The sequence below is a fragment of the Adiantum capillus-veneris genome, chromosome 22, assembly GCF_014529385.1.
Source record: "Adiantum capillus-veneris isolate H3 chromosome 22, ASM1452938v2, whole genome shotgun sequence".
In the NCBI taxonomy this organism is placed as follows: domain Eukaryota; kingdom Viridiplantae; phylum Streptophyta; class Polypodiopsida; order Polypodiales; family Pteridaceae; genus Adiantum; species Adiantum capillus-veneris.
This window is the reverse complement of record NC_140952.1, coordinates 75242422-75267530: the sequence shown is the minus strand read 5'-3', so window position 1 is coordinate 75267530 and position 25109 is coordinate 75242422. Positions and strand designations below refer to the sequence as shown.

The window sequence follows — 25109 nt, the reverse complement described above, 5'->3', positions numbered from 1 at the left end:
TACCTGAGCAGGCCACCACCGATGTATCACATTCTCTACCCTACATATGTTGCTTGTTTTTAGATACCCTCCCTATCATCTCATGGTGGTATCACCTTGCAGCCTGATGATGCGTGAGCACACCTCGACACGAGGACCCACACTATACATTTTAGGAGGTAGGGTGTCTGTGGGCCTGCGCCATGTCCTCTGAATATATGTATGCCATATCTCCTGTCTGATGACCCTATTCCGCTCAGAGCGTGAGAGGGTATAGGTCGGGGCCTGGGTGTCATACTGGAGTGGTGGTAGTCTATCAATATCAAAACTGTGCTGAGCTAGCCAATCTCTTGTCTGGGCATACCATGAGCTAGTGTCCCCTGCCTGTGCCATCTCTCTAGATGCAATGAAGGCTCTATGAGAGATCCTATCTGGATCCATATCTTTGAATCTGCGAAGAAGGCAAACAGTCTGAAAGAGTGCCTCTACCAACATCGGTGGTGCAGCCAGCTCAGCTCTAATAATGTCGTGTGGAACTGATGGCTTGCTGCGAATCATCCTGGAGATCATAATAATCTGTGGCCTCTCTATCTGTGTCCATACTGAGTCTGCCAGTCCCGGTCCCCAAATGGCCGAGGCATACATGAGTGCAGGTGTGACCAGTGTGTCAAAGAGCCACCCCTTCGTCCGGGGCTCCTGGAAGTGGGCCTGGTGGCACTGTCTCTCCATCAGAGCTAGTGATGCGTATCCTCTGGTAAGTCTATCTCTGGCTGCCTGTGTCATGGAGAAGGTCCCTGATGCTGCGGTGAATGTAACCCCCAGATATACATATGAGCCTGTCACTTCTATATCCCCTCCCGCTACTGTAAATCTACTCTGTCGGCGAATCTAAGCCGATGTATGAAATATGAGAACCTTGGTCTTGCCAAGGTTCACCGTGAGTCCTCTCTGTGAGCAGAAATCATCCAGGGCCTGCAAATGTAGCCACATCCTGAAAGTTATGAAAGTTAGAGAGAGAGAGAGAGAGAGAGAGAGAGAGAGAGAGAGAGAAAAATGAAATGACATGCTCCTCACTCTCCACCTCCGTCTGGCAAATCCAGCATGTAGGCTCCTCTCGTGGTATGCCTCTGGCTCTGCCACTCTCAATCTCTAGCTGATGTGATGACACTCGTAGCTGGCCAATGTTGACCCGAAGTCGGTGTGGCATGTACTCTTGCATGTATGATGGAATCTCAATGAATCCCTACTCTGAGAACCTCAGAAAATGTTCATAGTAATATGACTAATATACTATACTATACTCTTGCATAGTATAGTACCTATGAGACCAATCTGTTACAAAATGGTGAATCTAATACCATGTCTAGGTACAAAAGAACTAGATACTATTACTAGAATCCATCCTCATCTGCACTCTGGATATCGAGAGAGTATGGCTCGAATCCTTTGCTGTAGTCTCCTTCGATGCTGTGTAGCCCCTCTCCTCAATCGTGGCCGTCTGGATCTCCGTAGCTCCAGTGCTCGGTCGATGAGAGTGCCGGTAGTGGCCAAATGAGTGGGGGCCGAGCTCTGCAATGATGACTGTTCCTCTGGCTGTCCCATATCTAGTGAAAATAAATCTGTAATCTGTCTCTTGGACTGTCTCTCTCTATCTCTCCCCAGTAAAGTGTCTCCATATCTGTGTAACTCAAGTAGATATAGCCCAAGACATCTCTGATCCTCATAACTCATGACCCTAGAGAAAGGACCGAAACCCTCTCCGAATAAGTAATGGAAACGGCCCCGTATCTCATAGTACACTGTGCAATGACATATGTAATGTAACTCTGTCTCTGGCTCTAATTGGCATAAGCGGCATATCCTCCTGTCAGCTGGTATCCCTCTAAATCTGCCAGTCTCAATCTCCAGCTGATGTGAGGATGTGCGTATTTGACCAGTGGCACACCGCAAACCATGAGACATATGTGTGTCCATGTAGCTGGGTCGAATCACAAACCCATCTCCTGTGAGGTGGAGAAGATGCTCTCTATAGAAAGCGATCTTCGTGCCCAACTCCTGTGGCGGCTCTATCCATGTCCTCTTGGTATCCAGCTGGATCAGGTCTTGACGAATGAGTCTAGTAATCTCCACCCGTGTAAGAGACATCGAGGGTGCCTGAAGAGAGTATTGGAAAGGGGGCAGCTTGTCCATGGTAAAACCATGCGTCTAAAACCATGATGTCATCTGTCATACCAGCATGAAGTGTCCCCCTGAAGAGCTAACTGTCTAGAAGACTCAAGGGCCAGTCTAGCATATCTATCTCTAGTAGTATCCCACAAGTTGTGCACAAAGGAGACTGATCTGGTAAGCGCCTCAATCTCCATAGGAGGGGCAGCTAGCTTTGCTCCAATGATAGCGTGGGGTACGGAGGCCTTGGCTTTGATCAGTCGAGAGATCAGAGATACCAAGGGCCTCTCCATACGTCTCCAACCATCGTGGTCTACAGAAGGTCCCCATGTCTGCACCCATACAACATAGCTAAGGCTACTAAGGTATCAAAGATCCATAACTTTGTCCGAGGTTCTTGGAACTGAACCTGCGAACACATCCTCTCCAAGCCTCCCAAGGCCGCAAAAGCTCTAGTCAGTCTAGTCTCTACTGCTCTCCCCAAAGAAAACCTCGGCCCCAAGGTAAGTGTATGCATTGGTATACTCTACAATCTCTTGACCATATGTGAAAGTCGGTGCTGATCTCCTGATCCACCGTGGTGTGGTGTTAAACACCATAACCTTGGTTTTACCAAGGTTTACAGACAATCCACTATCCTCTGCAAATTTGTGTAATGCATCCAACTGTCGCTGCATACCCTCTGGTGAGTCAGAGACCAACACAATATCATCAGCATATAACAACAATGGGATCCACGTCCATGCCAGCTGGGCACCTCTATTACCCTCTCTGTCAATGTAATCAAACACCTCATCAACATACATACCAAATAGAGCAGGAGACAATGCACAACCCTGTTTCACCCCAATGGTGGAGTGAACTAAATCAGATATCCCCTCTGGAGTGCGTACATGTCCCATCATTGATCTGTATAGAGCCATAATCCCCCAAATCAACAGTATGGGCACCCCCATCTCCTGCAATCTGCGCATCAATCGAGCTCTCGGTACCATGTCAAATGCTTTGCGGAAATCCACAAAGCTACAATAAATCCGTCTCCCATGTGACCTGCCCTCCTCAATGATGGCCTTGAGTCTCAGAATATGATCAAGAGTGGAGAAACCCCTCCTGAAACCGGCCTGGCTATTTGCTCGTACATCCTCACCCTCTGCCCAATTACTCAATTGCTGCTCAAGAATGGATGCATACAACCGTGCCAATGTGTGCCCAACCATAATAGTGCGGTAATTCCCAGGCTCTGTAGGATCACCTGCTTTGAAGAAAGGCACAATAGTAGACAATCTCCAAGTCTCAGGTAACCCCTCACACATGGCACGATTGAACAACACTGCAAGAACCTCTACCAACATATCTCTAGCATGTGTAAAGTGCTCTGCTACTAGACCATCATGATCATATGCCCTGCTGGTCCTCATCCTGTCAATGGCTCTCTTTACCATTTCAGTGCTAAAGAAGGTGCTAGTAGATGGGCATGGCTCTGTAGGATCTGGAAGGGGGTAGAAGTTATGAAAGTTTCCCTTGTGAAGGTAAATAGAGAGAGAGAGACAGAGAGAGAGAGAGAGATGAAATGAATGTAATATTAATGTCTTCAAAAGGCCAAAATGACCTATGAGACCAAAAGGTTACATGTGGTGAATCTAATACCAGGTCTGGGTACAAAAAGTACAAAGAATTGAAAAGAAAATAGTGGGTAGGGGTGGGGTGAAAGCTGATACAAAGGGAATACAAAGGGTGAGCTGATGCAATGGAGCTCTCTGACAGTAGAGGCATCATATACATATACATTAGTATCCAAAAGGCTATGGAGGTTCAATGTCCTCCAAGGTAAGCACTCTGAAGGGACAGCTCCTATGTTGCACCAGTATGTTATGGATCCTCTGTCGCAATTTGCGTCCTTGGCGAGAGGGCCCCCTTATCTGTGGGCGACGGGACTTCCCCAACTCTATCCCCCGATTGTAGCAGGGCTACAGTGTCACTTCACAGGACAGACAGTTGGACAGTTGGTTACACTTGGTCTGGTTCACACTGGACGGACCCTCTGGTCTCGGGAGTGACACGTGGCAGGGTGCCTACCGAAGGTGGTCAAGTGGACCTTGTGGCCAGGTCACCACATGGCTGACATTTATGAGCCGTTGGTGGCTCTTTATGGTGATATATATGAGTAGTAGTGTTTGGTCAGATTATCTTGTACGTAGTCGTCTAGAGTGGGTCTTTTACATAAAGCACGTCTTCACCATCCCCGCACATCTGAGCCTCGACACCCCCATTGTACCTGTGAGTCCTGGGCTGGAGTTGAGTGTGCTGCCACGCCAGAGTCTGTATCAGTCTTTGAGATAGTCGAGTCATATGTTCTGGTCTGCTGTTGTGTCTTTGCGAGCTCTGTTGACGTCTATTGTTCCTTTCTGTTTAGTTTGTTTGAGGGAGGTTCAGTCTGTTTGAGTGAGATTGTCACACACATTGCACTGAGGACTACCCACTGTAGAGAGCACGACACATTATCCGCGCTACAGGTGCTCTCATTTTGGCGATCACGGTGGGACCTCAAAGGAAGTCTCACTCTTGTGGAGATAAAATCGTGAAGCTAATCGGTTGTTACCTGGCTCCTCACGCTTTCTTACACTGTGTAGATAGTCTGCAAGTCTGGTCTTCTCTCGCCCTGGTCCAAGTCCTAGTCCTCGTCCCTGGTCCTTGGTCTTTGGTCCTGGTCTGGTCCTCGCCCTGGTCCAGCCCTCCTCGTCCTGCCAGCTAGGTGGTCTAGTCACTAGTCCTGGACTAGGTGGTCTAGTCACTAGTCCTGACTTGTTCTGTGTTAGACTTGTGTTGTTCACTGCATGACACATACAAGGCGGTCATTTGAGCGTCAAAGCGCACTACTCAGCCCTCTGAAGCACTATAACAGAAGACACCCTGTGGTATCTAGTAGAAGTCCATTAACCTCATCAACCATACCTCCACATACGACATCCCCCATTCCTTCATTCACCATTCCTTCATCCGGTTCCATATCTTCCAGATCATCTTCTCCAATAAAGCTCTCTCCTATTCTGCTACAGCAGGCTATTGAGCAACAGGCTCAACAAGGGGCCATGGAGGCGTTGGCTAGTGTGTTGGCCAAGGTAAACATCAAGTTCCCCACCTTCAAAGGACTCTCCTCGGAAGATGCGGACGACCATGCACGCAGGTTCGTATCTCTCTGTAGAGGACGTGGTCTTAACAGGGAAGATGCTTATCTAGTACTCTTTCCATCCACCTTGGACGGCTTAGCAGACAAATGGTACAGCCAATTTGCAGAGAATCATTTTGCAACTTGGGCAGACTTAAGACAACAGTTCTGTACAGCTTTCAGGCCGGGCGACTACCAAGAGAAAGTGTTGGATGAGTTGGCCAACATGGTGCTCCAGCCAGAGGAGACTTTTGCAGAGCTTATGACCAAAACCAAGTCTCTCGTTGCCAAGCTTCCCCAACAACCCGGTGAATTCATGGTTAAGAAGTGGGTGGAGAAGGCGCTTCCAAAAACCTCTCAGCAAAAACTCTGGGAGAGCCTCCGACCTGACGCCACTCTGGAGGAATTCATCGCAGCTGCTACTAGAATAGAGGGGGCTAGGAAGCTGTTCAACAACTCTCCTCACATAGATACTCCCTCTGTGTTCTCAGAAGGTAGTCCTGCTAATCCTTTGACTTCCTTGCGCAGGGAACTCGAAGCCCTCAAACTACAACGCGCCCTCCAAGAAGAGAAATCAATCTCTCTGAGACAAGAGAAACCATCGCACCTTGAGGCTTTGGATCAAATCAAGAGAGAACTAGAAGAGCTTCGGTCTCAGCAGGAGACTAAAGCTATGGTATGGTGCAGCTCTTGTCGCTCTCCTGGACATCCTCCACAGGACTGTCCCCTTCGGGCTTATTGCCACTTCTGTGAAAAATCTGGACATGAGGACAAGGATTGTTACTACCTCAAGGGATTGTGACAAATATAGAAAAGTCTTGGTCCTTCTCTTCAGCAAGGGCCAGCACCTGCATCCAACATGGTTTCTCCCTGTGGCCATCCACACCATATGCCACCTTTGCTAACAGCCCCTCCTATGCAAGGTATGCAGAGCACTTTTCCCTCTCAGAGCTTTTATCATACCCATGCTCCCTCATCACCTCAAAGCTTCTATGCCTCCACCTCAAACTCAATGCACCAGGAGCAAGGACCACCTCGCCCTTCGACTCGCCCTTTGAATCGGCCCATCTTGTGCTACAGATGCGGGGAATATGGGCATTACCAAAGCAAATGCCCCTTGCCAGAAGGGTCCCCTCCTTGTGCCCTGAAACGAAGGATCACTACAGTAAGGATTGCCCTAAACTTCGTGCATCCACGGCTTCGAACTCAAGTCAAAGCCAGAATGAGTTTTCCTTTCCCAAGCTCAACTTGATAGCAGTGAGCACTGTTTCTCAGCCGCCCCCTTCTACCCACGTGGTTACCCCTCAAAATAAGCCGCCGCAGTTGGCAGAGGAGCCATCAGGCGTCCTCACCCGGGCCCAGAGAGCCGCTCTCGGTCTTAGCATTCCATCAAGTTCAACTCCCCCACACATTGTCACACCAGTGGATACCTTGCCTGCAACTCTTAACAAGCCATCCCCTAGTGCCATGAAAGAATCCAAATCTTTGCTCTCAGATATTGATGAAGCCTTCTTGGAAGCAGTTTTCGATCCACAGAAGATCAAAGTACCAGAGGAACAACAACAGGTAGAAAAAGTGAAGCGTACAGCAGAGACAGTCTTGAAGAACACTTTCAGACAAGTGTCCCTCTATGACATGTTGCGGCTAGATGCGAGTTTCAGAAGTGACACCCTTGCAGTTATTCAGTCACTTTACCCTGGAGCAGGTCCTAGTGGAGGGCACCTCCCAGTGCGACCGTCAGCGTCCTATATGATATCCAATCGTGCTGCTCCACTCACGGATTATAGAAGCCCTCACCTGACAGTGTCCGTTTTGGGTCAACATTTCTCAGGAGTGATAGTGGATGGTGGATCTGGCATCAACCTGATGCCCGAGTTCACTATGTTAGCTCTAGGTCTACAGCCTACTCGACCTGCTCTCTCCACAGTTACATTGGCCGATCAACGAACAGTATACCCAGTGGGCATCGTGGACAATGTGCCTCTGTAGGTATAAAACTTTACTTTTAACTTGGATTTTGTGGTGGTTTGTCTTCCCCAGGTAGGTTGAGGGCGGATTTCCCTTGCTTATTGGAAGACCATGGCTGCGACACACTAAAGCACTCCACGATTGGGGAAACGATGCAATGTGGATACATACTTCTGGCTCCCCGATGCAACTGATTCTCTTAGAAGGAGGTATGGATCCCGTGGTGCAGCAAGTTTCTTTGTCAATGGAAACCAATCCTGAACATGAACAACCTACTCCACCTGACGGGTCGGATGAGGATCTGTTGGAATGGTTGGATGCTACCAAGTCTATGCCTTGTTATGGAGTCTCTATTCACTGTTTGCCTATAGGTACACCCTTTTCACATGTTTCCATAGTTACGAAACTTAATGAGCCACCTGAGCCTTTGAAGAAGCAGAGAAGCAGGAAGAAATCTCCTCTACAGGAGTTCACTCCCCCTCAAACATCAACCCCTTTGGTGTCTCTTTCTTCTTCGACCAGAAGAAAGCTCTCCTCTGTGTCTAGCAAACTCCATTCTCAGAGCCCGTCCTGCAAGATGAACTCCAAGATCTTGATAGCTGTCTTGCTCATGATAGCGGTCTGCTCCTTACTTGTACCTATCTACCCTTACCCCCACGAACTTACCCACAATTAGAATGCCCACATCCTTTGGGTTCACAGTTGTGGCAAAGAGATCATCAAGAGCGCCGAACATTGTTGTTCCCATCATCTACATGAGAGTCACCAAAACAATAAAGAGCAGGAACTAATGTTCTCCCTTGCTGCTGCTACTGTAGGCTCCTGGCGGCAGGCCCTCCATTGGTGCTGGCTCCTACAGAATCCTCCCTTGGTGCAGGTTCCTGCATTCTGTTGTTCAGCAGATGGAATTGTCGACCGCTTGTCTACCCCTAGCCCTCTCCCTACCAACCCCTCGACCTCGCCCTCCCCCTCCCACCTACCTACACCCTCGCCCTAGCCCCTCTACCTATCCCCTCGCCCTAGCCCCTCTACCTACCCCCTCACCCACTCGTCCTCGCCCTAGCCCCTCTACCTACCCCTCACCCCTCGCCCCATGCCCCTAGCCCCTAGCCCCTCGCCCCTAGCCCATAGTCCCTAGTCCCTCGCCCCTAGTCCCTAGTCCCTAGCCCCTCGCCCCTAGCCCATAGTCCCTCGCCCCTAGTCCCTAGTCCCTCGCCCCTAGCCCATAGTCCCTCGCCCCTAGCCCCTAGTCCCTCGCCCCTAGCCCTAACCCTACCCGTCCCCCTCGCCCTCCCCCTTGCCTCCCCTTGTCCCCTATTCCATCGCCTCTCGTCCCTACCCTCTCTTGCCCTCGCCCCTACCCACCCCCTCTCTTACCCTCTCGCCCCTACCCTCCTACCCACCCCCTCTCGCCCCTACCCTCCCTTGCCCTCGCCCCTACCTAGCCCCCCCTCGCCCCTACCCACCCCCTCCCTTCCACTTACCCCTATCTAGCCCTCCCCACCCCTCTCAGCCTCAGCTAGTTTTTACCCCCCACCCCTCAAGTTCCCCCCCCCCCCCCCCCCGCATGATCAACTGGCTCTCAAGATTTCACTTGGCTGCCATCCTGTTGCTGTGAGGGCTTTTTCGTTGTGCCATCATGATGGAGCTTAACCCTATTTGTAGTGTTACTCGGGCTTATGGTCATAGCTCTTTTCCTATCACTATGGTTAGGGAAGATAAAGATGCGCTGGAATCAAACTGAGCTTATCTCTTTGCTATAGAGCCTCATCTTTTTCCAATTGGAATTCTTAGGCTATGCAATCATACATACTGGGTTCCTACCTAGTTAGAGGCTTAAGGCGATTGCAAGCAGTGTAGTGGTTTTAACTCCACTTTTGAGGTATGTATGGTCATGGGCCTAACACCTACTTCACCTACTTCAAGAAAGATCTACGGATGCAGTACCTAGTGGTTTTCCTTCACAGTTTTTTTCAGTATTCCTCTCACCGAGATGGTGAGCGGTCTTGTGGCGGGCAACCTGTAGCAGGGCTACAGTGTCACTTCACACGACAGACAGTTGGACAGTTGGTTACACTTGGTCTGGTTCACACTGGACGGACCCTCTGGTCTCGGGAGTGACACGTGGCAGGGTGCCTACCGAGGGTGGTCTAGTGGACCTCGTGGCCAGGTCACCACATGGCTGACATTTATGAGCTGTTGGTGGCTCTTTATGGTGATATATATGAGTAGTAGCGTTTGGTCAAATTATCTTGTACGTAGTCGTCTAGAGTGGGTCTTTTACACAGAGCACGTCTTCACCATCCCCGCACATCTAAGCCTCGATACCCCCATTGTACCTGTGAGTCCTGGGCTGGAGCTGAGTGTGCTGCCACGCTTGAGTCTATATCAGTCTTTGAGATAGTCGAGTCATATGTTCTGGTCTGCTGTTGTGTCTTTGCGAGCTCTGTTGACATCTATTGTTCCTTTCTGTTCAGTCTGTTTGAGGGAGGTTCAGTCTGTTTGAGTGAGATTGTCACGCACATTGCACTGAGGACCACCCACTGTAGAGAGCACGACACATTATCCGCGCTACACCGATCAAGGAGTATGCCCCTGGTGCTGCTATGTTGTGGGGGTTGCTCTCGAACTCCTCTGTCTATGACTGAAAGAAATCTTTAATCTGCTGCTTGTCGCTGGATCTCTCTCATGGTGCCCCTCTTCAAGAGGTCCTCTCTATCTCTAGTAAGTATAATCCGAGGCATCTCTGATCCTGGTATCTCATGACTCTTGAAAATTTACTAACAAGAGCGAAAGGCTTATTTTGCCTAATTACAAAACTGCAAAAATAAATAATGTTGCCCTATAAACACATACTCTTGTTATTTGTGTTTTTTGAAGGTTCCTGTAGGTTATGAATGGGCTAACACAATTTTAGACAAAGAACTTCCAGGACTTGTTGCAAAGAAGATGGAATCGGTTACAACAGTAAGTGCCTCTTGAACAAGTCAGCCTTGCCTAAGGAATGTTGTAATCGTTATATGACACTTCATTTCTTCTCACAAATGAAGCTGTTTTTATTTGGATTTGATGCAGACAATCTCCTCAGCTTTGTCCAAGGCAGCAGCAGTTCCAAAATCTATTAGCCTGAAACCTAAAGAGTTTAAAGCAAAGGAAGTAGCACAAGACACGGAAAGTCCAAATTTTGAATCAGAAAAGATAACAGAAGATGCAAAAATACCTCTGAGAGATGAGACAGAAGCTATCCGAAGGCCAGCTTTGGGGCCGAAATCAGAGTTGATTACATACCCATTTTATATTGCAAATAAACCCCTCTACCCTAACTCAGACCTTGATGTCAAGAATAAATACACGGGTGAAGTGTTTGCGAAATGTGCTTTGGCAACCCCCAAGGACATTGATGCTGCGATAGAAGCAGCTGAGAAGGCTTTTCCTGCAGTTTCCGCCATGGCAAGCTTCGAAAGGAAGCTAGTGCTTGAAAAGGTCGTCACTGAAGTAACTCGACGCGTTGAGGAGTTTGCAATTGCCCTTTGCTTAGAGGCTGGAAAGCCAATAAGGTGCAGATTTTTCCACTTTATGATATAACTCTTGCATGGAAGGGCACAGATTGAACAGTATAGGATGTAAAGATGTTAAGCAAATTCTACCAGGTTTGATCCTTGAAGGGAAGATAGCCTAGAAACTAATCGCATAAGGTTTGTTTTGACCTCTGATATATACTAGAGCATATGTATTGAATGTTCACAAAAAGTCTGGTAGTTTTTGTAATTAGGATGCTGTAAGGGGGGTGTTCGACACTGACGGTACTACTATGAGCAAGAAAATGTTGTGTGGGAATTTCAGAGATTGAATAGAATTATTTACTTTATGGGTCAGGGGCTTACATATTAGTGAAGGCTTGGGTTAAATTATTGAATAACAATGATCTGAGATAGAAAGGCAATGATTGCCAAGCAAGATAGTTAAAACATTGACTGTGTAAAGTAGGTAATGAGAAAATGTACGAGTCTGTTTAGCTGACCATTGTATGTAACAATCTGGGGAATTCTTTTGTCATTCAGAGATGCTCGTGGAGAAGTGCAGAGGCTAATAGACACCTTCACTATTGCAGCAGAAGAATGTACACGGATGTAAGTCTAAATTGAAATTGATCTCGTGAGTGATCTTCTTAATTGCTTCAATTTAACTTCTTTCTTTTGCCTCTTTGAAGTCTCTAGGATCTTTGATAGCTTTCTCTGTGACTGGTCGACCATCGTTGACTTTTCAGGGCAATAGAGTTGGATTGTTGTTTTTTAGTGTTTTTTGTCTTTCAACATATTTGATATTCAAACCACTTTCCCCCTTATCTCCTTGTAACCCTTTTGTAGCAGGGCTACTGTGTCACTGACAAAGTACTGACAGTTAGTTACAGTTGGTCAAGAGTTCACATTGGACGGACTCTGGCCTGGGCAGTGACACGTGGCAAGTGATACGGATGGTGGTCTAGTGGACACCGTGGCCAGGTCACGACCACCGCAATTTGGAGATGGGCTTAGCTGGATTGGGATATTTTGCTAGCCGTTGGTGGCTCTTTAGGAGATGGTTGGGTCCAGTCGTCGGACACTCATTATCATCATCATCATCACTTTGTAGGGTCGAGCGTCTAGAGTCTTGAGTCCTGAGTCCAGCACCGCACATCTGCACCCTTTTTGCACATTGAAGCCTCGACACCCCCAATGTACCCGTGAGTTTTGGGCTTGGGGCTGAGTGTGCTGCCAGCCAGAGTCTATACAGGTTTATTTGAACTAGTCGAGTCCCATGCTGTTCAGGTTCTACTGTTGAGTCGCTTGTTTACTCTGTCGTTCATTGTCTACAGTGTTTTCATTCTGTTGGAGTGAGATTTCACTCACAATGCACTAAGGAGCACCCATAGTAGAGAGCACGACATATTATTCCCGCTACAGGTGCTCTCATTTTTGGAACACCCAGTGGACCTCAACTGAAGTCTCAGTCCATCAAGAGTCGAGTCAAGGAGCTAGCTGGTTTAATCTCTCGCCTGTGCTAGTCTGCTGGTCTCGATTAGCCTGGTCCAGCTTGGTCTCATCCAACTTCCCCTCGACCAGCTTGGTCTAGTCCAGCTTAGTCCTTGACCAACTCGTCCAGTCTCTCATCCTAGTCTAGTCGTCTCTCGTCCAGGTCTAGCCAAGTGGTCTAGTCACTCGCTTTGGTCTAGTGGAGTTTGGACCAGTGTTAAGTAAGTTAAAAGTCTTCGTGTCCAAAGCTTGGGTGACTTCTCATTACTGCATGACACATACGAGGCAATCCAAAGATCGACAAAGTCCACTATTGAGTCCTCTGAAGTACTACCATCGGAAGCGCCAACCCTTTGTGCCAAGTAGAAGTCCACCAGCCCCGTTACCCCTACCTTCCCACTCGACTACCTCCGTTCCCTCAAGCAGTTGTTCACCTCCCAGGTCCCCTTCACCGGTACAGTTCTTGCCCACTGTGTTACAGCAAGCTCTTGAGCAACAAGCTCCTCAACAGGCAGCCATGGAGGAGCTGACAAGCGTTCTCGCTAAGGTGAATATAAAGTTCCCGACTTTCAAAGATCTCTACACAAAGGATGCAGAAGACCGTGCTAGGAGATTTGTATCCCTCTGCAGGGATCGTGGAAAAAAAGAGAAGACACCTACCTTGCTCTTCCCATCCACCTTGAATGTTTTAGCAGATAAATGGTACAATCAACCACTTCACTACTTGGGCAGCACTAAGGCAGCAGTTCTATGAAGCTTTCACACCAGGTGACTTCCAAGAGAAAGTTCTAGATGAGCTAGCTAACGTGATGCTCCAGCCGAATGAGACTTTTGTAGAACTCATGACCAAAACAAAGTCTTTGGTCGCCAAGCTTCCCCAAAAACCAGGCGAATTTATGTGGGTAGAGAAGGCTCTTCCTAAGACTTCTCAGCAAAAACTCCGAGAAAGTCTCCAACCTGAAGCCACTCTGGAGGAATTCTTCGCTGCTGCTACTAGGATAGAGGGGGCCAAGGAAGCTGTTCAACGACTCCCCTCAGGTAGAGACTGCCTCTGTACTCTTGGAAAGTCCGTCTGACCCCTTGACCTCTTTACGCAGGGAACTAGAAGCACGACTTACAACTTACAACGAGCTCTTTAGGAAGAGAGATCCTTCATTTCGGCAGGAGAAGCCTCCACATCAAGAGGCTTTGGACCATATCAAACGCGAGCTAGAAGAGCTCAAGACTCAGCAGGAGTCTAAGGCTACGGTCTGATGTAGCTCATGCCGCTCTCCAACATGAATGCCCCCTTCAGGCTTATTGCCACTTCTGTGAAAAGTTTGGATATGAGGACAAGGACTGCTACTATCAAAAGGGATTGCGGCAAACTCATGTGGTGGCCCCTAATGACAAGTTCAATCAGGCAAAGAAGCCCACTAGTGTTCTCACTCAGGCCCAGAGGGTATCCTTGGGTCTCAGTTTTCCAACCAATTCCACTCTTCTACCCACCATCCCACCAATGGATACCGCGCTCCCAGCTGTCGACAAGCCAACCCCTAGTGCCAAGCGAGGATCCTCATCTTTGCTCTCGGATATTGATGAAGCCTTCTTGGAAGCTGTAGCTGACCTACGGTAGATCAAGATACCAAAGAGACCACTAGTAGACAAAGGAAGGCTTACAGTAGAGAAAATCTTGAAGAACACCTTCCAACAAGTGTTGCTCTACGACATGATATGGCTAGATGCAAGTTTTTGAAGTGACACCCCTGCAATTATTCAGTCCCTTTACCCCAGAAAAGGTCCTAGCGGTGGGCACCTCCCAGTGCAACCATCATCAAAGTCCTATATGATATCCTATCCCGCCGCTCCGCTCATTAATTATAGAAGCCCTCGTCTCATCGTGTCCATCTTGGGGCAAGAATTCTCAGAAGTGATTGTGGATGGTGGATCTAGCATCAACATGATTCCTGAGTTCACAATCTCATCCTTAGGTGTGTAGCCTACACAACGTGCTCCCTTCACAGTTAGGTTGGCGGACCAGAGGATAGTCTACCCATTGGGCATAGTAGACAAGGTGCCTCTGCAAGTACAAGACTCCATCTTTATCTTGGATTTTGTTGTTGTTCGTCTTCCCCAGGTTGAGGGAGGATTTCCTTTGCTCATTCGTAGACCATGGCTACAACATGGTAAAGCACTGCATGATTGGGGTAATGATGTAATGTGGATACATACTCCTAGCTTCCTAATGAAACCTATTCAACTTGAAGGAGGCATGGATCCAGTAGTGCAGCATAGTTCTTTGTCAATGGAATTCAATCCTGAACTAGAACAGCCTACTCTATCTGCTGGAGTGATTGGAAGCTACCAAGTCTATGCCTTGTTATGGGGTTTCTATTCAATATTTGCATGATAATACACCCCCTTCCAAAGTTTCTACAATACCTAAGCCCAGTGAGACCTTTGAACCAGCAGCAAGTGTGAGTGTGGACGTCACAGAGGCTAATAACTATGCACCCTTGGTGTAAGCCTTTGGAGTAAAACGTCTGGGAAGACCATTGAGTGTACCGTTATCTGATTCTCCCGACTCGAATCTGCATTCCACAAAGGACATGTTTCTTTCAAACCTTGGAACACGTCTGCTTCAGCTTCCTCCACCAAATGCTCTCTGTAAATTCAGTCAGCTTAAGCTTCCACCAAATGCTCTCTGTAAATTCAAGGAAGTACCTTGTGAACTACCAAATGAGCTACATCACAATTCTGTGGTGTGTCATTTCACAATTTGGAAACCTTGTGGCAGACCTAAATTCCATGGCAGGTCAAAAAAAATTATCACTACAAAAGCAACATTCCTTGTTAATCCCTTAGCTAGTCTCATTCCTCACCCCCTCCTCGCCCGTATCCACCACCCTTTCCCTCTTGCTGCTCACCACCCCCCCTCGTCCCTACCCACTGCACGAGGACGTTGCAACTGCTAACCTTAGTTGTTGGTTCCTTTCCAATGATTTTTTTTTTTTTGAGACCCTCTTTTTGGAGTTGCAAATAGTCGGACATTGTATGGCCAATGTGAACGGTAGTTTCACCCGCAGACGGGAAGTTGGCCGACACTGGAATTCGTATAGTAAGAGGATGTCTAGGCTCAGTTCAAGATCATGTAGGTCCCCCCGTCGCACTTAGCAAGTTGGTGGATACTAGGAAGTGAACTCGATAAAGGCACAAAGCCAAGGTGGGATCACCAAAGGAAAGTATCCGACAGTTGGGCCACATTGCACTTTTGGATGCGGTCCCAATGAGGATAGATGATCACATGACCAGTGGGAGTCCAACGGAAGCATCCCCTAAAATTTAGGGAACTGCTATTTGGGCCATGAAATCTGTTTGCGTCATTACCTCTGGAATGACAAGGGAACATTTTAGAACTCTGCCGCGAAGTCAACTGGGCAACCAGTCGGGAGATTCTTAGGCGGCAACCCCGAAACGGGAAAATGCTTATAATCGCGCCAAGTGGCACAAAATGGTACACTTTTCTCCTGCACAAAAATTGGCCGTTGATTTTTGTAGCTGAGACGCCTCATTTGTAAAAACTGTCACAAGTTAAGAGCTATGGAGTGCTTGCTTTCCTCCCTATGTACAGTGTGGTGCTAGGAGTGATGACCTGCACACTACACACTGCTCTCTCTCCCCTACGTGCAGTTGTGTGATGCCCCACATGAGGGCTCTTCATTTGATTGATGTACAGCTGTGTGGTTTCATGCTTATGTGATGAAGCAAGAGCCTCCTTGATCAGGAACAGGAGCAGCTAACTGCTACTCCAAAGCAGGCAGCGGTGAGAGTCATAACCTCACCAAACAGGTGCACTTTCAGCGCTGTGTACGCGCTGTTTTTGGACTGTTTTGCAGCCGCAATGACGCCATAAGCATTGGGAACCGTGCCCCACTATTAGACGACAGTTCGAGGGCTGTTTAGGGCTGAAAACAGATGAAAAACCAGTAAATAGAGCGTGCTGAATTTACTGTTTTTGGGCAGGAATCAGAGTGTTTATGCCAATAGAAGCGAGTTCCAGCAAGGGAATTGGTTTCGGGCAAGTTTTGGGGCTGTTATGTTGCCAAACTTTTACCAGAACAGGTGGTATCTAGCGGGATACAGTTAAAGGATTCCTAGGACTCTTCTTTGTAATTTACCCTCCTAAAGAATAAAGAAATACCGAAAGGGCGCCAATTTTGGGGCCTACAGGTTGTCGACGTACGCTCGGAGCATTCTAGCTTCCGAGGCGTGTGTGTGCTTAAGTGTTAATTCCCACCGCAGGTTCCTTTTGCAAAGTACTCTCTCCCTCTCTATGTGTGTCTGAAGTAAAGAATTTCGGGTGAAAGCCAAAGCCTACCGCCGCACGGGCCGGTTTCAAGGTTCCGTTGCCAGGACATCAATCACTTTTTCCTCAAGAAGTGAGCCTCGGTTGTTTTGGGTAAAGACAAAGGGAAGGACATTATGGAAGAGGGTTCCTCTTCGCAGTACGGATAGGAAATTCCGCATGTTCACCCTGTCAAAAAGTGGTCAAATAAGGGCTGATTTTCTGCTGCGTTTTTAGGGTTTGCAAGTATGAACCAAGATGAGATAGGGAGAGGTCTTACGGTGGTAGATTGGCCACTAGATCTCCTGCGAGAGCGATGTGGGTCTGCCAGGTGGCACACTGCTCGTCAATTCTCTGAGGTGATTGCTTGGATTCTTTGACGCATTGGTAAATCATCTTGAAATTTGAGCTTACTTGGTCGTGGGTAGTACACTACGGTGTTGTGGAATTATGCTCGTTTGCAGAGGCAAGAGCCTCTTGTACAGATAAAAAGTTAAGGGACAGGTTGCAAGATGCTATGTGGTGAAGTTCAAGAACTATCCACCTATGGATGGAAAGTGGATGGAAGAGCATGAACTGTCAGAGTCACCAAATGTATTGCAGCTTTACCTTGAGGTCTTTGGGTTATAGCCTACTTATGCCCCAACCCAATGTGTGCAAAGGAGGGATAATGATAGAGCTAGCACATCATATGTACATATGAATTCAGTGTAATAGATGGAAACGACAAAAGTATGAAGGTCTCATTAAGTCTTTTGTATCTATGTGTTAAGACCTTTCTTGCGGATACATGCGATGATAAAAAGAGTGCTAAGAACACAAGATCATCAGTAAAATGTATTTATGGTATGCAATCGAGGACGTTTGCGATTTTAAGAGGAGGGTATGTCACGAGGACGTGGCAACTGCTAACCTTAGTTGTTGGTTCCTTTGTTTTTTTTTCTAAACCCTCTTTTTGGAGTTGCAAATGGTCAGACATTGTATGGCCAATGTAAACGGTAGTTTCACCCGCAGATGGGAAGTTGGTCGACACTGGAATTTGTATAGTAAGAGGATATCTAGGCTCAGTTCAAGATCATGTAGCAAGTTGGTGGATTCTAGGAAGTGAACTCAATAAAGGCACAAAGCCAAGGTGAGATCACCAAAGGAAAGTATCCGACAGTTGGGCCACATTGCATTTTTGGATGCATGCGGTCCCAATGAGGATAGATGGTCAGATGACTAGTGGGAGTCCAATGGAAGCATCCCCTAAAATTTAGGAAACTGCTATTTTGGACCATGAAATCTGCTCGCGTCATAACCTCCGGAATGACAAGGGGAGCATTTTAGAACTCTGCCGCGAAGTCAATTGGGCAGCCAGTTGGGAGATTTTTAAGCGGCAACCCCAAAACAGGAAAATGCTTGTAATCGCACCAAGTGGCACAAAATGGTACACTTTCCTCTTGCAGAAAAATTGGGCGCTGATTTTTGTAGCTGAGAGGCCTCATTTGTAAAAACTGTCACAAGTTAAGAGCTATGGAGTGCTTGCTTTCCTCCCTATGTACAGTGTGGTGCTAGGAGTGATGACCTGCACACTACACATTGCTCTCTCTCTCTCCCCTACGTGCAGTTATGTGATGCCCCACAAGAGGGCTCTTCATTTGACTGATGTATAGCTATGTGGTTTCATGCTTTTGTGCCGAGGCAAGAGCCTCCTTGAGCAGGAACAGAAGTAGCTAACTGCTACTCCAAAGCAAGCACTGGTGAGGGTCATAACCTCACAAACAGGTGCGTTTTCAGCGCTGTGTACGCGATGTTTTTGGCCTGTTTTGCAGCCGCAATGACGCCAGAAGCATTGGAAACCATGGCCCACTGTTAGACGACAATTCGGGGGCTTAGAAGCGAATTCGAGCAGGGGAATTGGTTTCGGGCAAGTTTTGGGGTTGTTAAGTTTTCCCAAAACAGGTAGTATCTAGCAGGATACAATTAAAGGATTCCCAGGACTCTTCTTTGTAATTTACCCCCCTTCTTGCTTATGACTCACATCTCTCTTTTATACAACAAGCGCTTCAAAAAACATACATATGGCCACATAAAGTGACCCGCCAATTGGCGCTAGTCAAGGGACTTACCTTGCGCATATACGTGCTTACTAAAGCAATTTAAAGACAACCATCAACGGCAGTCCCACAACCTTTTACATCATGCCATAGCATTCCCATATGTATCATATGTACAAACAATGGGGTTTTTAAGTCTGCCTTTATATTTAATTTTAATTTAATTCACTTAAGTCTCTTGTCCTTTTCCATGAAGATCTGGAGAGTTCTTACAGATGGACATATCTGAGCGTGCTAAAGGGTATCAAGCCCTGGTAAGTCTTATATCTCCGTGACAAGGCATACATGTTAGATGGTATTTCTTTGAAACTGATTTTTAAGCTTGAAACAGGTTAGAAGATTTCCAATTGGTCCTATCAGCATGATCAGCCCTTTCAACTTTCCTCTAAATCTTGTATGCTAATTTCAAGCAGACCTTGCTTTCTTGGTCCTATAGTTTTATTTTCTGTAAGCATAAACGTGAAGCCCTTAAATTTATTCTAACCTTTATTAGCTTTTCTGATCCAGGCTGCCCACAAGATAGCTCCAGCTTTGGCAGTCGGTTGTCCATTTGTCTTGAAGCCTGCCAGGTTTGTGAAAGGCCTTCTGTCTTAACCATAACCCAGTGATTGATTCATTAAAAAATTGGGCTGATTTTGGACAGTCGTACGCCCATTGGTTCTTTGCTTCTTGGAGAGATCCTGTCTCAGTGTAGACTGCCCGAAGGAGCATTTTCAATTCTTCCTTGTTCAAGAAACGGTGCAGAGCTTTTTACAACAGATGAAAGATTCAAATTGGTTTCATTCACTGGATCTCCTTCTGTACGTTTCTACTATTCTTCTCAAGTAATTATTTTTTCTTATATTGAACTTGGACAGATGGTTCAAACTACTGGGTACAATAATACCAGAGCATCGTATAATGGGAACCATGCTAAAAAAATAAAGGAAATACTTCCATCAATGAATATATGTTCTCAAGGGACAAAAGTTAGCCTGCATTGTCTATATTGAATTTGGACAGAGGGTTTAACTACTGGGTACAATAATACCAGAGCGTCGTATGATGGGAACCATCTATACTATAATAAAAGGGGGAGGGATTCCGGAAACCCTTCCCAGCCACGTGGCGCTCTTAGGAGCATTTGCTAAGAAGATGGGTTTTGAGAGCGGGCATCTGCCGGCAGGCAACCTATGAGAGCGAGAGCGAGGAAATTTATGGATTGGCGGCGTTTAAATTTATTTCGTGCGAGCGCTATAAGTCGCGAGGAATACAGAAGCGAGAGAGAGAGAGTTTTAATCGAGCCTGCTATCTCCTGCTTCAATTTTGAAGAGAGAGAGAGAGTGTGCGCCTACGACCTCTCCAACGGTCTACAACACACTACGGTAGGTTGAGAAGCGAGAGAGACAGAGAGAGAGTTTTAATCGAGCCTGCGAGCTCCTGCTTCAAGTTTGGAGAGAGAGAGAGAGAGAGAGAGCCTACGACCTCTGCAACAGTCTACAACACACTGAGGCAGGTTGAGATCTACAACCGGCTGCGACAGTTGGGCGTCTACAACACACACAAGGGTATGGACAGCCTCGCAGAGGGGCTTCTCTCTCTTTCTACAGCCTCAGAGGCAGATCATAGATTTCTTCGGATCGAGAGAAGCAGGAATGGAAGGAGAAGCAAGAGGCCAGCAGCGAGCACAAAGGAGTACCCACATTCATACCAAAGGCACCCTCATTGACAGGGCGATTGAGCTTAGGAAATTGAGACGACCACGACCGAGATGCAGAAGCACAGTTCACCGGAGGAGACTACAACAAAAGATTAGAAGCATTCTAGCCAAACACCCAGAATGCTCCTAAGAAGTTTATCCAATACTTTGCATTTAGTTTTTCGCATTTATTTTCACACTTTCACACTTTTCAGACATTGTAACAGATTCACCACTTTTGTATCAGTATGGTCTCATAGGTCACTCTGGCCTTTTGAAGACATTAATATAACATTTCATTTCTCTCTCTCTCTCTCTCTCTCTCTCTCTCTCTCTCTCTCTCTCTCTCTCTCTCTCTCTCTCTCTCTCTCACATGCTCTCTTGACCTTATCAATCTCCTTCCAATACAATGCCTCTCAAGTACAAAGGAAGAAGACACACACAAGATATACTTTCACGCCAGAGACTGATTCAGTCTATGTGGAAAAGATCTATAATAGGATGTGGGCAGCCGAGCCAGTATATACTATAGAGGAGATTACTTCTCAGCTAGCAGAGATACTACATGGAGCAGCACAAGAGGCATACCCACATACTCAGCCTGATCAGAAGAGAGGATCTGGGAACATGCCTCAAAACAGTTGGTACGACGAGGAATGCAGAGAGACGAGAACCCAGGTCCAGAAAGAGCTCACACTTGGGATTATCACATATAAGCAGTCTCGGATTGCTCTTCGGCGTATAGTACGTCGCAAGAAAAGGGCATTTTTAGCCAAATTGGAGAAGGATTTATATCAGCTCTTCTTGAGTCAGGACTCACATGAGGCCTGGCGTTTATTTCACGAGCACTCATCGCCTCCGACAATTACTTCTCCTGAGATTTGGGGTCAATATGTAACATCATTATATACGGTATCTGGACAGCCTCCATTACAAGATCCGCTAGAGCCATGCCCTGCTACTAGTACTTTCTTTACTACGGAAATGGTGGAAAAAGCCATTGATAAGATGAAGACAAGAAGAGCATATGATCATGAGGGTCTAGTAGCAGAACATCTAATCCATGCAAGGGATCTACTTTCAGAAGTCCTTGCTCGTATGTTTAATCGGATCATGTGTGAAGGGTTACCTGAATCTTGGAAATTATCTACTATCGTACCTATTTTCAAGTCAGGGGATCCTATGATACCCGGGAACTACCGTACCATTATGGTGGGTCACACATTGACCCGACTGTACGCATCCATTGTGGAACAAAAATTGAGTAGATGGGCAGAGAATGAGGGCATAAGGGCAACAGGACAAGCTGGATTCAGGAGGGGTTATTCCACTTTAGATCATATTCTTACGCTCAGAGCCATTATTGAGGAAGGAAGAGCAAGCAGGAGAAGGATGTATTGTTGCTTTGTGGATTTTCGGAAAGTTTTTGATACAGTACCAAGGGCCAGATTGATGCGTAGAATGCAAGAGTTAGGGGTCCCCAAAGAGATTATCTGGGGGATCATGGCCTTATACAGGTCAGTAACTGGTTATGTACGTACTCCAGAAGGGGATTCCGACATTGTTCATTCCACCATTGGAGTAAAGCAGGGATGCCCACTGTCCCCTACTTTATTTGGTATGTATATAGATGAGGTATCAGATTACATTGATAGAGAGGGTGACAGAGGTGCTCAACTTGCAGGGTCATGGATCCCTTTGTTGTTGTATGCAGATGATATTGTATTGATAGCAGAATCACCAGATGGAATGCAGAGGCAATTAGATGCATTACATAAATTCGCGGAGGACAGCGGACTGTCGGTAAATTTGGGTAAAACCAAAGTTATGGTGTTTAACACCGCACCGCAGTGGGTTAGGAGATCGGCACCTACATTTGCATATGGCCAGGATACAGTAGAGTACACAGATGCATACACATACCTTGGTGTGGTATTTACAGGACCGAAGTTTACTCTTAAGAAAGCAGCGGATGCTAGATTGTCCAAAGCCTCTGCGGCCTTGGGAGGGTTGGAGAGGATGTGTTCACAAGTGCAGTTTCAGGAACCACGAACAAAACTTTGGCTCTTTGATACTGTGGTGGCTTCGGCTATGCTTTATGGGGTCCAGATTTGGGGACCATCTGTGGATCAGGATAATTGGAAGTCAATGGAGAGACCTTTGGTATCTATGATTTCCCGAATGATTAGAGCCAAGGCCTCCGTACCACATGCGATTACCCGAGCGGAACTAGCTGCCCCTCCGATAGAAATTGAAGCTCTTACCAGATCAGTGTCCTTTATACATGGTTTATGGGATACAAATAATTGCTGATATACTAGATTGGCCCTCTAATCCTCTCGACAATTAGCAATGAAAGGAGATACATCATGCTGGTATGCGCAACTGTCCTCGTGGTTTCAGAGACACGGGTTCAGTATGGAAAGATTACCCCCCTTCCAATACTCTCTTGAGGCTCCATCACTGGCAATCACACGAACGGAGATTAATAAAATCATCCGCCAGGATCTTATACAGTTGGACACTAAGAGGACATGGGTAGACCCTACACAAGAATTGGGCACGAAGATGGCCGACTACAAAGAAAACTTCCTACAGCTATCTAAAGATGGTTTTGTGATTCGCCCGAGCTACATGGATACCCACCTGTCTCATGGTTTGAGATGTGCTATTGGTCAGATTCGTACATCCTCACACCAGTTGGAAATTGAATTTGGCAGATTTAGGGGAATCCCACCTGAGAGCAGAATTTGCAAGTTATGCGGAATGGAGCCGGAGACAGAATTACACTACATATGTCATTGCAGCGTATACTATGAGGTACGTGGGCATTTCCATTGCCTATTTAAAGAAGGCTTTGGACCTCTAGATAGAGTCATGCAATACCAAGATCAAAGGTGCTTAGGCCTGTACCTACTGGAACTACATTGGCACAGGGATAATCTAATGAGAAGACAAAGAGCACTACAGCCTTAGAGGCAGATCACAGATTTCTTCGGATCGAGAGAAGCAGGAATGGAAGGAGAAGCAAGAGGCCAGCAGCGAGCACAAAGGAGTACCCACATTCATACCAAAGGCACCCTCATTGACAGGGCGATTGAGCTTAGGAAATCAAGACGACCACGACCGAGATGCAGAAGCACACTTCACCAGAGGAGACTACAACAAGGATTAGAAGCATTCTAGCCAGACACCCAGAATGCTCCTAAGAAGTTTATCTAATACTTTGTATTTAGTTTTTCGCATGTATTTACACACTTCCACACTTTTCAGACATTGTAACAGATTCACCACTTTTGTATCAGTTTGGTCTCATAGGTCACTCTGGCCTTTTGAAGACGTTAATATAACATTTCATTTCTGGTCTCATAGGTCACTTTGGCCTTTTGAAGACGTTAATATAACATTTCATTTCATTTCTCTCTCTCCCGCGTTGGTGGTGATTCACCTAGACGGCGAGGAGCAAATTGCAATACTCTTCTCTCTCTCTCTCTCTCTCTCTCTCTCTCTCTCTCTCTCTCTCTCTCTCTCTCTCTCTCTCTCTCTCTCTCTCTCTCTCTCTCAGAGGGGACACCACCACCAGAGAGCTCGGTTCCCACCCATACACACATCAGCGGTACTCTCATTGATCGAGCTATAGAGTTAGGGAGATCGAGACGACCGCGACTGAGGAGGGGAGCCACGCAGCACCGGCGGAGATTGTGGCAGAGGATCCACAGGATTCTAGCACGACACCCAGAATGTCGATCGGGATAGGCTTCATGCTACTGCTATATTGTATCATGGTGACACTTATCCTCACTTTCTACCTTTATGGCATGATACCATTGCTCAGCCTACCAGCCACCCATAGGAGTCGGTAGCACTCCTATCAGTTCTTTGTTTGTAGTTTTCTTGTTTGTACCCAGACTTGGTACTAGACTCATCATTGTAATCAGTTGGTCTCATAGGTCATTTTGGCCTCTTGTAGACGTTAATATATCATTTCATTTTCTCTCTCTCTCTCTCTCTCTCTCTCTCTCTCTCTCTCTCTCTCTCTCTCTCTCGCATTGGTGGTGATGCATCTGCCGGGAATCACTGATTGGGGTCTGGATATTGGCTCACTGGCACGTAGAAGCTCATGGGCGAGGAGCAACTGCATGCTCGACCCTCAGCTGTGGGTATTGGCTACTTGGTACTGGCACGCAGAAGCTTATGGGCACGCAGAGAGAGAGAGAGAGAGAGAGAGAGAGAGAGAGAGAGTGCTTGCGACTCCATGCATGCAGTTCAGGCTATTGTTATAATGAGGCAAAGTGCCATCTACGGCTGACGGTAGTGTTGAGACCCATATGGGTTGCATGTGTATGAAGAAGCTCCACCTCAGCAGGCGGAACAACCACCAAACCTCCTGCAGCGCCTCCAACCTCTTGCATGCTGAGGCCTGCTTGATGAGAGAGAGAGAGAGAGAGAGAGAGAGAGAGAGAGAGCTAATGACCTTGCACAGGGAAGGGGAAGCTGCTGCTGGGATGAAGATGAGCCATGCATGTGGATCGAAGTCAATGCCGTCAGACTGGAAGGCAACATAAGCTTTCATTCCTCCATGCTCAGACAGAGTCACACTCATATGCTGACTAATCGTAATCCACTGCGTTTGCCGAAAGGGAATCGAAGGACACACTAAAATTTCGAGTTGCTACTTCACCACTCATGATGACGGGCAGCAGCAGGATCAAATGGG

General features: G+C 47.0%; 1 protein-coding gene across 1 annotated transcript in view; it reads left to right on the top strand.

Moving 5' to 3' along the window:
• Window positions 1-25109, top strand: part of LOC147429604 (uncharacterized) — a 256363-nt gene that overhangs the window by 184740 nt on the left and 46514 nt on the right. The window contains exons 16-22 of the mRNA XM_086495869.1: window positions 10160-10246; window positions 10355-10836; window positions 11341-11409; window positions 18911-18968; window positions 19046-19108; window positions 19222-19283; window positions 19358-19514. Of these exons, the coding sequence (XP_086351995.1) occupies window positions 10160-10246; window positions 10355-10836; window positions 11341-11409; window positions 18911-18968; window positions 19046-19108; window positions 19222-19283; window positions 19358-19514 (978 nt within the window). The remainder of the gene's footprint in view (window positions 1-10159; window positions 10247-10354; window positions 10837-11340; window positions 11410-18910; window positions 18969-19045; window positions 19109-19221; window positions 19284-19357; window positions 19515-25109) is intronic.